The 12,653-nt window shown below is 46.3% G+C and overlaps 1 protein-coding gene across 2 annotated transcripts; it reads right to left on the bottom strand.

Annotated features, from left to right (window-relative positions):
- Positions 1-61: 61 nt before the first annotated feature.
- Positions 62-12,599, bottom strand: pelp1 (proline, glutamate and leucine rich protein 1). Of its 2 annotated transcripts, none has more exons than XM_014472074.2 (19): positions 12,439-12,599; positions 12,208-12,272; positions 11,414-11,519; positions 10,366-10,515; positions 10,158-10,229; positions 9,984-10,043; positions 9,736-9,892; positions 9,511-9,643; positions 9,161-9,248; positions 8,101-8,189; positions 7,741-7,854; positions 6,556-6,706; positions 6,332-6,485; positions 6,190-6,245; positions 4,872-5,005; positions 4,227-4,329; positions 2,430-4,034; positions 1,427-1,765; positions 62-710 (listed from the first exon to the last, which is right to left on the bottom strand). In XM_014472074.2, exons 1-19 carry the CDS (start codon positions 12,577-12,579, stop codon positions 618-620), a joined length of 3,810 nt encoding a protein of 1,269 aa, XP_014327560.1. In that variant the 5' UTR covers positions 12,580-12,599; the 3' UTR covers positions 62-617. The 2 variants fall into 2 exon arrangements, with proteins under 2 accessions (XP_014327560.1, XP_023202112.1); XM_023346344.1 differs by having other exon boundaries at positions 62-707.
- Positions 12,600-12,653: the final 54 nt, after the last annotated feature.

Below are 12,653 nucleotides of genomic sequence, written 5' to 3'. Positions count from 1 at the left end.
CGATAAAAATCCAGTGAAAACTTATAATCATAAAGTGTCATTTCGGAAAATTCAAACTGGAATTATATGAAGCAAATTTTATTTTAGCACATTTAAAACCTTTTATTTCCATGCTGAGAAGGTTTCTGGATGTGAAATATCCACCATGTGCAGATATGGCATGGAAATAATCCTCAGAGCAGGTCTGGATGTAGTGCATGTAATCCATGACAGATATTTACTACTTTAATGTAAGAAAACAGAGTACAGAGAGAAAACAATTCAAAAACACTAAACGGTACACATGAACCAAAAAGAGTGGACATTTCTTGCAGGATGATGCCTGTAGAGAGAAGCAGAGTTCTGACTAACATTTCTTAGCTTCACTGTTTTCCAGAGAAATGCCGATGCTCTGTGAACACAGTTCTGGTCAGTTCCAGGGTGGTAACAGGAAGGCTCCATGCTCCCATGTCCAACACAACGGAGCACAACACTTTCCACCATCGTCAGAATCCCAGACAGTACCTGGTTGCTCAACTATGACTGGAGACAATCAACTCTGTTCTGAGGTCACTCAGTGTTGAAAACAGAGCAAATGTCCATGATGGTCGACTCAGTCCGTTCAGGTGGGCGAGTGTTTATGATTGGTTGGATCCTGAGGCAACATCTTCATCATCAGGTGGACAGGCAATAAAATCTGCCAACATGGAGGCCATCGCTTCATCGTCCTGCTGGAGAGCAGACAAACTCCAGTAATTTATTATCATCTTCAAACATACAGAAAACCAAAGTCTGTTAGGAAACCTTTAGGTCTAGACCCAGAAACAGGCCTGTCACAATAACTAATGTTTCTGGACGATTAATCGTCCCAGAGGTTATCGCGATAAACAATAACATTGTTGTTTTGAGACAATTTGCCAGTAATGATAATAACGGCATAATAATGCAAGAACACATGCTCAAAGATCATTAAACTTTAAATTCTAATGAGCATTTAACACTGGAACAGGAAGTGGAAGACATTTTAAATATCCAAAATAAATCAACAAAACAACAGAAACAATTAATAAATTGAGTTATTAAGTTTCTGGAAACAAAATTAACATAAACATTTTTTTATTTGAGACCAAAATTTTAGACTTTTTACATCCAGTTTTTGGTAGAAAAATGATCGTGAAATTACAAATGAGTCCTCCTGACTACTTCCTGTACCACACATCCAGAACCAAAGCCAGTCCAGCTCCTGGACTGAGTGACTTTAATGTTGTTTTAGTTTCAGCTGCTTTTTTATCTTCCATGGAAATATTGTTCACATTTAAGTTAGGAAACATTTAAGGCGGAATTTTAAAAGAATTATAAAAGAAGAAAAGTTTATTGAAAACATATACTGTAATAGCTATTAAGATCTAAAACTTGTGAAATATGACCAACATATTCGGTTCTTTACCTTTTTCTTTTCAGGACTTGGTCTAGCTTCGTCCTCTATGACCTCCTCTTCTCTCTTCCGCTTCATCCCTTTCTCCTCCTCCTCAGTATTACTCTCTTCTTCCTTTTCTCCTTGTTCTCCGACGGGTTTCGTCCATTCTGCTTGCGTTTCATATCCTTGCTGCGTGTCGGTCTGATCCTGTTGAGGATCATGAGGAGCAGCAGGGGTCTCCTCGCCTCCCGATGCTCCTGCTGCAGCTTCCTCCTGCACAACGACTGGCTCTTCCTCCTCCTGAAGCTCCGCCTCCAGCGCCACCTCTTCTCGCACGCCAGCTTCCTGTTCACGTTCAGCCACAGACTCCTGTGGAATGGGACGGAACTTTAGACGAAACGCTTGGATCCCTGATCACAAAACGCTATGAAGATAATAAAAACGTTACTGACAACACTGAGTCCACCGGTTTGGTTTAGAATCGAGATTCCTCTGGAAGATAATCTCTGTAGCTGATGGACTTATTCTATTTCAGAAAGATGCAAAGTTGCGACTGCATCTACTAATGCTAAACGCTAACATTTGCCAAGTCCATCTTTCAGTCTTAGTGATCTGCTAAAACTCTTGGCAGATTTAAAATAATTTTTATTACACCAAGAAGGCAGGTATTTTCTAAAAGACACTAAAAAAGTAAAAATAGTATCAGTTTGGAAAGATTATTATTATTATTTTTTTTTTTTTTTTGAGAAATGTGGACTTAAGGGTCTCTGAGGTTACACAGACGTATGTAAGAACCCAACTGGTCTTGCTGTTGCTCACAAGGTTTTTCCACATGATTTGTTGCATTTTGGCGAATTCTTCTGATAATCAAGTTTCTATAGAATTTAACTTTAAAAGACTCTAAACAACAGACGCTTCTTCAGAACCACTGGAACACTGACTGCTACAGCAGAGCAGTGACCAGAGCAACAACTCTTAGAAGAAAAGTGAATAACATTCCATGTCCCCGTGAGGGTCCAGGTCTGGAGCCTACCTCCTGACTGTGAGCAGTGGGCTCCTCCTCAGAGGCCCCGGTGGGTGGGTTCTGCTGGTGGTTCTGGTCCCACAGTGTGAGCTGGTCCTGAAGCTCCCCTGCTGCCTGGGCAGCCTCCTGGCTGCTGTCTGCCCTCTCCTCCAGCGCTCCTCCAGTAACACACAGGATCTGAGGCATGCTGGGGTCGTCCATGCGCTCGCTGTCGTCCTCCCCGTCCCCCCTGTCTCCCCCCCTTGCCTCTTCCAGAACTCCGATGCTCTCCACCTCCTGGACCTTCATCCTCTCCTCTCCAAACAGAGCTCTGCTGCTCTGCAGCTCCTCTATGCCCCCCTCTGGGTTAAACCCCGCCCCCTCCCCCTCTTCCTCTTCTGCTCCCAGGGCCTTCTCCTCCTCCTCCTCCTCTTCCTCCTCCTCCATGGTCACCTCCTCTGACTTGTCCTCTGATCCCTCCAGAGGAGGCATGTCCCCATCTTCATCCTCCTCTTCCTCTTCTAGCTCTTCAGCCTCCTCATCATCAAAGTCTTCGTACTCCTCCCCCTCATAAAAGTCTTCACTCCCTTCCTCCTCCTCATCAAGACCATCCTCCTCCTCCTCCTCCTCCAGCTCTTCATCATCCTCCATATCCTCTTCGTCTTCGTCCTCATCATCGGTGCTGTTTATGTTGATGACGGCTGAGTCCTGGTTGCTGGGTGGAGCTGGTGGTGGGTGCTGGTGAAGGTGGCGGCCCTGCTGGGCCAGCTGGTTCTGCAGCTGCACCTGCAGCGGCAGGGCCACGGAGCCAGGGGGCCCCTGGGGCCCCGGGGCCGGGGGCTGCAGCAGCATCTGCTGCAGCTGAGGCTTGACCGCCACGGGGTCCACCAGGCCCCCGGCAGGAGGGGGGGCGGAGCCGGGGGTCAGCGACGTCACCAGGGAGACCACTGAGCCGCTGGACGAGGGGAAGGAGTTGGCGGGGGTGCTGGAGGTGGGGACCAGATCGTTGGGCAGCGACGTCACGTCCAACGAGGCTGGAGCTGCCGTGCTGGGAACCATGGCGACAGTGTCTCCCCCTGGCAGGGGGACACCGGCCCCAGCTCCAGCAGAAAGCAGGTTCTGGGAGCCAGGGGCCGGATCATCCAGCTGGCTAACTGATCCCAGCATGCCTGGCGGGACGATGACCACACTGTCGTCTGAGTCGCTGGCCAGAGAGATCTCCACATCCTCTGCCTCTTCTTTGTCGTAGCGGACAAACACGGGCCTCTGGCCGTCCGGGAGCCCCAGCCCGGCAGGGTCCGGCTGTGGCTGGCCGTGGGGCGACAGCAGGAGGTCTCCAGGGGCCGAGGCAGGGCCCGGCATCCCTGGAACCAGGGACAGATGGTTCTCCAGAGAGCCCAGCAGAGAGTTGGGGCCCAGGCTGAGCGGGTGACGGCCGGGGAAGGGCGGCCCGGGTGTGGGGCCACCTAGCAGGGTGGGCAGAGTCAACCTGGGGGCGGGGCCCGGGCCGGACAGGACAGAGGCAGTGGGGGGGGGCTTCAGGGCGAGCGGGGGCAGCGGGAGGGCGATGGATGGAACGCGGGGGTGGAGGAGGGAGTTACAGATGGTCAGAGCCTCAGAACAGAAAGACGAAACCTGATGGGGGGAGAGAGGAGGCGAAGCGGTCAGTCAGCCTGAAACAGCTTCAAACAGCAGAGAGGAAACGTCTGCTCATGGCTAGGCTGCACATGTCCAGCTGTGTCCCAGTGTGGAAACCAGAGCAACATTTCTCTCCCTCATCAGTTTGGTACCAGTGTGGTACCTGAAAACGCCTGCTGATTGGCTGACCTTGAGGTTGCGGTCCAGGCGGCCATTGCTGAGGATGGACACGGTGCAGGTCAGAGGCGGAGGCCAGCATGGAGACGGGACGAGAACCAGGGCCAGCAGCAACCTGCAGGTTAACACAGGAAGCGGCTTTAGCAGAGAGAATTCTGGGAAACTGGATCAGACAAGGACAGACTGGGAACTTAGTGCACACCTGGGAGGCTGATGGTATTCACCGTTTAAAACATCAGTCCAATAAGTAAAAATGTGCCGATATTAATAGACAATATTTATTCGGATATTTTTGCCATTTCTGTTTCTTGAGGGAGAGCGATGTGTTATGTGACAGATACAGCACAGGATTGTGGGTAGTTTAACTGAAGCAGAGAAACAATATCAGTGGTGTGGTTATTTTTTCAAGCTGTTTAAAGGGAGGGGAAATTTTTTATACAAATATATATATGACTGATGGCCATATATTAAAAGCATTGACCGATACTGTTGAAGATATATCAGGCATCACTAGTGTAAACAGCATTTGCAGCCAACAAAATACTATGTATAATATTGTAATTCTTTGGTCATTAAAACAGATAGTTTCCTATTCAGTGGTCATAAAGTTTTGACTCATTCTGGACCTGTTGTTTTATTTATTTTCTTTAGACATACCTGTAGAGTTGACGGCGGGTCAGGGCGCTGCTGTACTGCCCACTGACGCCCCCTACAGACTCGCATGCAGTGATGCTGCTAGTCTGCTGCTGCTGGAGGCGCACACACAGCGGCAGCACCACCTCATGGAGGCGCTGCAGGCACAGACAGGACAGAGTGACTTAGTGAGGGAAGAAATCCGCCTGGCTGCAGCACGCTTCCACAAACATCATGCCAGCTAAACGTTCATTTCTCTAAAACACATTCCATTATTCCAGAGAGTTAAAAAAAAAAAGGCTACTAACGGTCTCCCCTGTCAGGCCTGACTGCAGCAGGCGCTGGAGGAGAGAGTCAATGATTCCAAGGTCACTCCAGCTGGCACAAGTTTGATAACATAAAAAATTATTACAACTGCACAAATTAACCCTAAAGCCTCAAAATAATCATTTATGATAGTATATTGATGACCAGACTATTTTTAAGACATTGGTGATAAAACAAAGAATCAGGGGATGGACTGAAACGATAATATGCTGCCTCTTTAATCAGAACTTGTGAATTATCAGGAAGTGAAGCCGTCAAACCTGTGACTCCATGTTGGGTCAGACTCCATGAGACCCAACATGGACACAGTTCTTGGTTCAGATATTAGATATCACTAATCCGTCCACAGATCCAGTTGTCATGATGTTGGGTTGTTTGATTTTATTTTATTTTTTACCCCTCCAGGGGTTTTTTTTCTGGGCTCTAGTTTCCCTTATATGAAAGTAGGCTGACAGGAAAGGGGGAAGGAGACGGGGGAAGACATGCGGCAAATATCGTCGGGTCTGGGAGTCGAACCCGCGACGGCCATGTCGAGGACTCAAGGCCTCCAAACGTGGGTTGGTGGCCGTGGTGGCGTAGTTTACCGCTACGCCACCCCGGCACGCCCTGGGTTGTTTGATTTTATGTGAAAAGTTTACGCTTAGGCTAATAATCCAATACATTTTGGATACTGATGCTTCATTAATGTTGAAAACTGTTTAAACTTGTCACCATCTCATGTTGCTAACGTCAATAAACTAGGAGTTAACTAGTTTAGCTGTTTGGCTTCATCATCCTGTCAGCTTCAGTTAGAGAAGGATCGACTTTCCCAGCACAGCAACATTAAACTTCCAAGTCCTTTGAAGAACATTTTATTAATGTTCTAGATCAAACGTTTTGTCCGGATCATTCTGAAACTTATTATGGAATTATCAGTCTTTTAAAAATACACCTGAAGATAAAACTTCTTCAGATGTAACTTCAGACTAATGAACTTGACCAAAGCCAACATGTTGCAGTTCTAGCAGGTTCTTACTTTGTGTATGTCATTCTTTAGAAGCGTCCCACTGGTCTGTATGATGCGTCTGAGAACTGAAAAAAAAAAGAAACAGCTCAGAAACTGTGAGCAGTACAGAACCCGACCCGATTCATGCTCTGAAGCAGAGGCAGCAGCTGACCTTTCAGGGCTGACAGGCAGGTGTCCTGGTTGGAGACCGGGTCCCCTTTCCTCTGGAGCGACGCCCCCACCGGGTCAGCCATGACCAGCTGCTTCGTCCTGCGAGGGCCGGGCTTCCCTCCAGGAACCACATCAGCCGACAGCCCCGCCCGCAGCTGGGGGAGACCCGAATCACGGCCTTGTTTCATCTCAGATTTCTTCGTTCAATGTGCAAACTCGTTTTACCTTGATAGATTCTGCTCCGGGCGTGATGTCGGCCAGCAGGTGGGTGAACAGCAGCTCTGCGTGGCTGGAGGCTCCCTGGAGGACGTTAGCTGAAGCTCCAACAAGCTGCAGCCACAGCTCTAAGGTTCTGTACACAGAGACCCGCACCGAGCTGCAAAAAACAGTCCAAGAGTTAGATACTGCCAGCTCACACCGAACCTGCAGCTCGCTGAGCCACACCAGGCTGTTCGCAACGCAGCAATCTCTGAATATATGTGATATAGAAAAGACATTCTGTCCAGCAGTCAGCCACAAGGCCAGAAAACCAACGAGGAACAAAGTATTCAGGGTAGCTGGGAAAAATAAACTGGTTTTATATCTCAGACTGGTTATATTATATTATTGGATATCCAGAAAAATCATTACCAGCCTTGGCAACGCTGCCAGAGGAATTCAGACACAATTTAAAAAATGAAAATAAATTCAATGGAGGAACCTGGAAACTATCTGAACTGTGATGACATACTGAACAATAAGGTGCAAAACTATTCTAGTATTAATCTGTATGCCTCTGAAAAACATATGTAAAGCATGAAAATAAATTCATAATACTGAGAGAAAAGAAAATCGGAGGAGAAATAAGTCGTTAAAGTTGCAGTAGAACTAGAAAAAATTAAGAAAGTGAGAATGAAGTCATGATGATAGAAGAATGAAATAGTACTTTTATGAAAACGCCTACATAACAAATAGTAAAAATTTGAAATGAACAATGTTGAGCATCTTGTGAAATTAGAGTTTGATATCAGCTTCACCATTAGGACATAATTAATGTTTTAGTACATCAGCATCATGTTAGTATGAGCTGCAGGACTCTGATGTAGAAACAACAGAGTCTGTTTGGAAAAACAAGCTGAGCTGCTCTGGTCCTGATAACTCAACAAAACATCTTTATTCTACTAATGCTATTAATTTATTGTCATAATATGACGACTTTATTCCATTATTACTAATTATAAAAATAATAGTCTCAGTTTGGCCCCCATTCTCAGCCTTTTCTCGGTTTCAGCTAAAGTAGGGTAGATGGTGAATTTGACTCCACAGCAATAAACAGGATTCTGATTGGTTGTTGGTCTCCATCTCCACATCAGAAGAAGCCTGTTAATCTGGACATAATGCATTCATGAGGATCGCTGAGGCTGAGCGTACCTGTAAGCTCTCTGCTGACCAACGTTAGCTTCAGGTACGGCCGTCCAGGCACACAGCATCTGAGAAAACAGCTTCTGTAATACAGCAGCGTACTGCACCATGCCGCTGCGCACTCTGAAACACACACACACACACACACACACACACACACATCATCACCTTTATACCATCAGCTACACTCCACTCTTTAATACAGAATATACTGTATCTCCACATGTTGTGATTAATATTGATGGTGAAAATAATTTTAGAACTGATTTTATTTTTATTATTATTTACAAAAAAATTGAAAAATTCACCGAAACTCCTCTGTAGATCAAGGTAGAGGACAAACAGGAGTGTGTGTGTGTGTGTACTCACACTGTGATGAGCTCTGCCAGCACCTCCAGAGTGCTGATGTGAACACTGGGGAGAACCAACAACCTCAGGCTTCCATCTGCTGTTAAACTCTGACAAACATGACAGGATCAGAATCAATCCGTTAGCTTAGCCTCAGGAAGGCTTTATGTTTGAAATATGTTTGACATATTTCTCTCAGCTGTTAAGGTTGTTGGGTTTTTCATTCTAAAGTTGAGTGGTTTCATTGATAAGGCAGCAGTTTCACTAATTCAACATCTTCCAGCTTTCGGTTTCAAACACTGACAGCACCAAATCTACCATGAATATTACTGAGGCTTCGTCTCCATGTTTAACATCGGTTTGTCTCCCTGAAACAGAATCAACCATGTTCAAATTAGATTTGACTTTATTCTCCTCACAACTCCAACCTCAAGAAAAGTTGACATACTTTCTTCCAAACTAAACTGCAACTAAAGCCTATCCACAGAGTATGCAGACAGCACAGACACCCTCAGTACACGATCCACCTGATCGCTGTTGATTCAGCAGAGATCAAACCAAATCACAAAAGTCAGTAAAAACATAGTAAACCCAACAGACTGTGGAAACTTTAATTTGAGTTTATATACTATAAAAAAATCACCACGATATCTGTTCACTTCATGCATCATTACAGTAAAAAAGTACTGTAGCAGATGTGTGTGTGGCCGTGTTTTACACAGTGTAGGGACTGTTTTTCCTACAAATACTACATTGTGGGGACCCACTTCTCCTTATGGGGCCCAAAACACAGGGCCCAGAAGGAGCAGAGCTTTGAGTTAGGACTTAGATCAGGACTAGGGTAGTTTAGGTCAGGCTTAGGGTTGGACATGTAAATGGTTAAGTTAAGGGTCAGGATGTGGAAATGACTGACAAAATGAATGGAAGTCAATATAATGCCCTTGTGAAGATAGAGACATAGCGTGTGTGTGTGTGTGTGTGTGGGGTGTGTGTGTGTGTGTGTGTGTGTGTGTGTGTGTGTGTGTGTGTGTGTGTGTGTGTGTGTGTGTGTGTGTGTGTGTGTGTGTGTGTGTGAGCTCACCGTGTTCCTGGAGTTGACAGCGAGCGCTCGGCACACCAGGTTGAGGATGGGTCTGACGGGCAGATGTACGGCTGAGGCAGGATCCGCTCTGATAAGAGGAACACATCCACAAACATCTCTCTCAAGATCACTGCTCCTTAGTCATGCTCTCTGTTTTCAATGTATTTTAATGTAGAGTGAATGAAACATTTATACTACTGGTTATGTCAAACTAATCATGTGTGTCAGAAAATTATTTGGGCATTTTAATTCCTTAAAGTATAACCAGGTCGCCAGTAAATCCAGACCCAACCGTATTTCATATTGATGAATGAACTGCTGCCCTCAGCCTCAGGGTCAGTGTTTCCTACCGGAGTGTGTGTTTCAGCACCAGGCAGACAGCTGTGTATCTGTGCTGCAGCTGCAGAAGGAGCAGCGGATCCGTTTGATCAAGATGAGGAAAGGGCAGCTCCACACCTGGACCCCGATACTGAACTGCTTCATCTGAGAGACAAACAGAAATCAGCCCATACACGTTTAAAAATACATCACAGCTACGTGGAAGATGGAACACATCACCGGCCAAAAAAATCTACCTGTTTCAGAACCTTGGTAGATCTGAGCCAGAATGCCATTGGCTGAGGCCAGCAGACATTGAATCTGATTGGTCCATCCTTCGGCTCTGCCGGTACCGGCCGACCTGTCGGCCAGACCCCCTAGACAGGGCAGGAGGCTGTAGCCCTGACAGGCCATCTGAGAGGAGACACAGAAGCAGAGAGCATGGTAACCAGGTAACCGGGTAACCAGGGGACAGGACAGTTCAGGTTTAGCCAGAGAGACGCACCTCTTGAGTTTTCCTGCTTGTGCTGTCCATTTTGGAGAGGAGATAGGCTCCTAGTTTGTCCTTCAGCAGAAGGAAAAGTCAGAATGCGTCAGATGAACAGGTTTTGTTCAAGATTCGCAGCAAAGCTAAGCAGTCAGTAGGTCTGAAGGAACCAGAGCATGTGGGATGCCTCACCTTGAGGGAGCCGCAGGCTCTGGGGTAGTAGATCATACAGGCTCTCATCCCCTCCATGGCTGCACGCTCACACTGACACCACAAACACAACATCATCATTTCCCTCACCCAGAAGCCGCCTCTTCACATCATCTGCTTTTGTAGCACAGAAGATTCAAACATTTCACATGTGCAGTGCAATAAAGACGGGAGATCTCTCCTGAGTCACCTCTGTCTTCAGGCCCAGGAGTGACATCAAGATGCCGAGGATGGAGTTGAGGCCGACCTCCCTGGCCAGCTCTGCTAGCTGACATGAGTACTGCAGCAGGTCCTGCAGGATGCTGACCGCCAGCTGGATGCTCTGACACGGAGCCTGGGACTGCAGCAGCACACAGCATTTGGAAGGTTTAGGTCAGGATTTAAATGCGTTCACAGCACAGATGAATGATAAATAACTGGATACATTTGCAATATACTAGGGCAGGTTGATATGACTCATCATAAATATCCAAATAATGTAAAATATATGATCTGAATGGCATGATACAGGGTTCAGCATTCCAGCCGTCACTCAAGTCTCCAGAAGGTTTTTAACCTCCCTGCACAGTCACTGTTGTTTAGTGAAAATCTGCTTTTTAAATCCTCTAAATGGGAAATATTTTTCTCAACATTTTTCTAAACCAAACCACATTAGGAAAAAAAAACAAACAAAAAAAAACATTTGCCTGGTCAGGATATCTCATTCCACCACAGACACTGTTTGGCTTTTAGATTATTTACATTTTAAATGTTGGTAATGATAATCTCTATTCTCAAATACAGCATAAATTTTACTTTTACTCCTGTTATCCTGTTTGAGTTTAAGTGTTTAAGTGTTTGAACTTGGAGCAGCTGATGTGTATTTCTGAAGGGTTGCATTGCATTGTGGGAGAACGGTTCAACCGCAATGAGGCACTTTTAAAGAGACCAAGCTGGCATTTCAACTAAAAATGTAAAGAGCCAAGACTTTCCAAAGGAGGAGATTATATTTCATGATAGTGTAGCTGAATAAGCCAAACAAACAAAGTAGGACACGTTAAAGTTTAGTATTATCTGCAGGCACTTATTAAAAAAAAAAAAACATTGGAAAGAGCAATAATAAAATCTATAAAAATACCTTCATGAATTTCCTGAAGAAACAGAGTTAGAACTTAGAAAGTGAACCCATGAATGTCTCCTCTTCTCTGTGTGTGTGTGTGCATTTGTTGGGTGGGGGGGGGGGTGTTTGTGTGTTTTACCTGGATGACCTGCTGCAGTGAGCGCAGCCAGGACAGACAGTGCTGCTGGAACAGATCACTGGAACTGTCTTTAACCAGCATGGACAGCAGGCACAGCCCCTCCAATCTGCTCAAACACCAGCACACAGACGACCAGGTCGGCTCATAACCAATACTGACTGCATCATAAAACTTTCTGCTTTTCACCTCTGATCATACTTATGCACTACTTTGCTGTAAGTATTGGATCCCTCCTAGAAATGAATAAACTCTGATGTTCGGATCACTTCATAGGACGCTAAAAAGTAATTAAATGTCTTTTCTACTCAACAATCCACACTTATCTGCAAGTAGCAGTGAGGGGGAAGGACGGCAGGCCTACAGCTGACCTTCAGATCAGCTCCAGAACAGGGCAGCATCACCCTGTTCAGCTAAAAGCAGCAAATGCAGTCCACCTGACCTACTGTCCCCAGGTGGACATGTCCACTGAAACGTCTCCCTTTTATGTCACCTTATCACGTTAGTAGGAACATTTGACGTCAAAAGCCAATTGTTGGGAGTTGTGTGTGTGTGTGTGTGATAAGGTAGATAAACGCACTTTAAATGGACTGAGCCTTTTCTGTCATTTTTGACCGATCAGAGCACTTTACACTAGAGCTACACTCACACACATTTACAGGCGACTCGGTGGTAAAGTGCTTCCAAAGCAGCTGGGATCCATCCAACAACCGAAGCTACAGCAGTTCATCCAGAGACTCAGCTCTGCTAAGGCTTGAGCGTCAAACCTAGTGTGGTGAGAAAAGCACCGTCCTCACCTGGTTTTGCTGGAGCTCAGTTTAGCATTGCAAAAGCCCACGAGCCCCGCGACATCGCTCGCGCCCTGAAGAGATAAACACGCAGGTTTTAAACCCATTTCACCACAAACAGCAGCAGCAGCCTGTGAGCCATGGCTCTTCTCCTGCCGCAGGAACAACAAAGGCTGGAGCAGCTGCAGCCACAGTAAGCTAACAGAGGCAGCAGGGCTCCGCCACGGGCAGCGGGGTTACCTGGGTGGGAAACACGCCATGTTCCCTGTAGTTAGTCAACACCTCGGACAGATACTCTGGACGCTGTTCCTTGAGGACCGACACCAGACCCTCTGTGAGCCTCATAGCGGCGGCGCCATGCATCCAAGCAGAGGTAGCCATTTTCCCCTCGCCGCCAACGTGACGTCACTATTGTGCGGCCACGTTTCGCTGTCGTCAATACTTCGCGCTTGCAG

This window comes from Xiphophorus maculatus, chromosome 14 (genome assembly GCF_002775205.1).
Source record: "Xiphophorus maculatus strain JP 163 A chromosome 14, X_maculatus-5.0-male, whole genome shotgun sequence".
Taxonomy (NCBI): Eukaryota; Metazoa; Chordata; class Actinopteri; order Cyprinodontiformes; family Poeciliidae; genus Xiphophorus; species Xiphophorus maculatus.
The sequence above is the reverse complement of the archived record's forward strand: the minus strand, read 5'-3'. Positions and strand labels throughout refer to the sequence as shown.

Bases quoted from the DNA above. Each gene is read 5' to 3' on its own strand.
- pelp1 (XM_014472074.2), bottom strand. From the start codon at position 12,579: ATGGCTACCTCTGCTTGGATGCATGGCGCCGCCGCTATGAGGCTCACA. The intron at 10,516-11,413 runs GTAAAACACACA...GTGCTGCTGCAG, and splicing joins CACTGCAGCAGGTCATCCAG to TCCCAGGCTCCGTGTCAGAG. The intron at 10,044-10,157 runs GTGAGGCATCCC...CTTCTGCTGAAG, and splicing joins GAGCCTGCGGCTCCCTCAAG to GACAAACTAGGAGCCTATCT.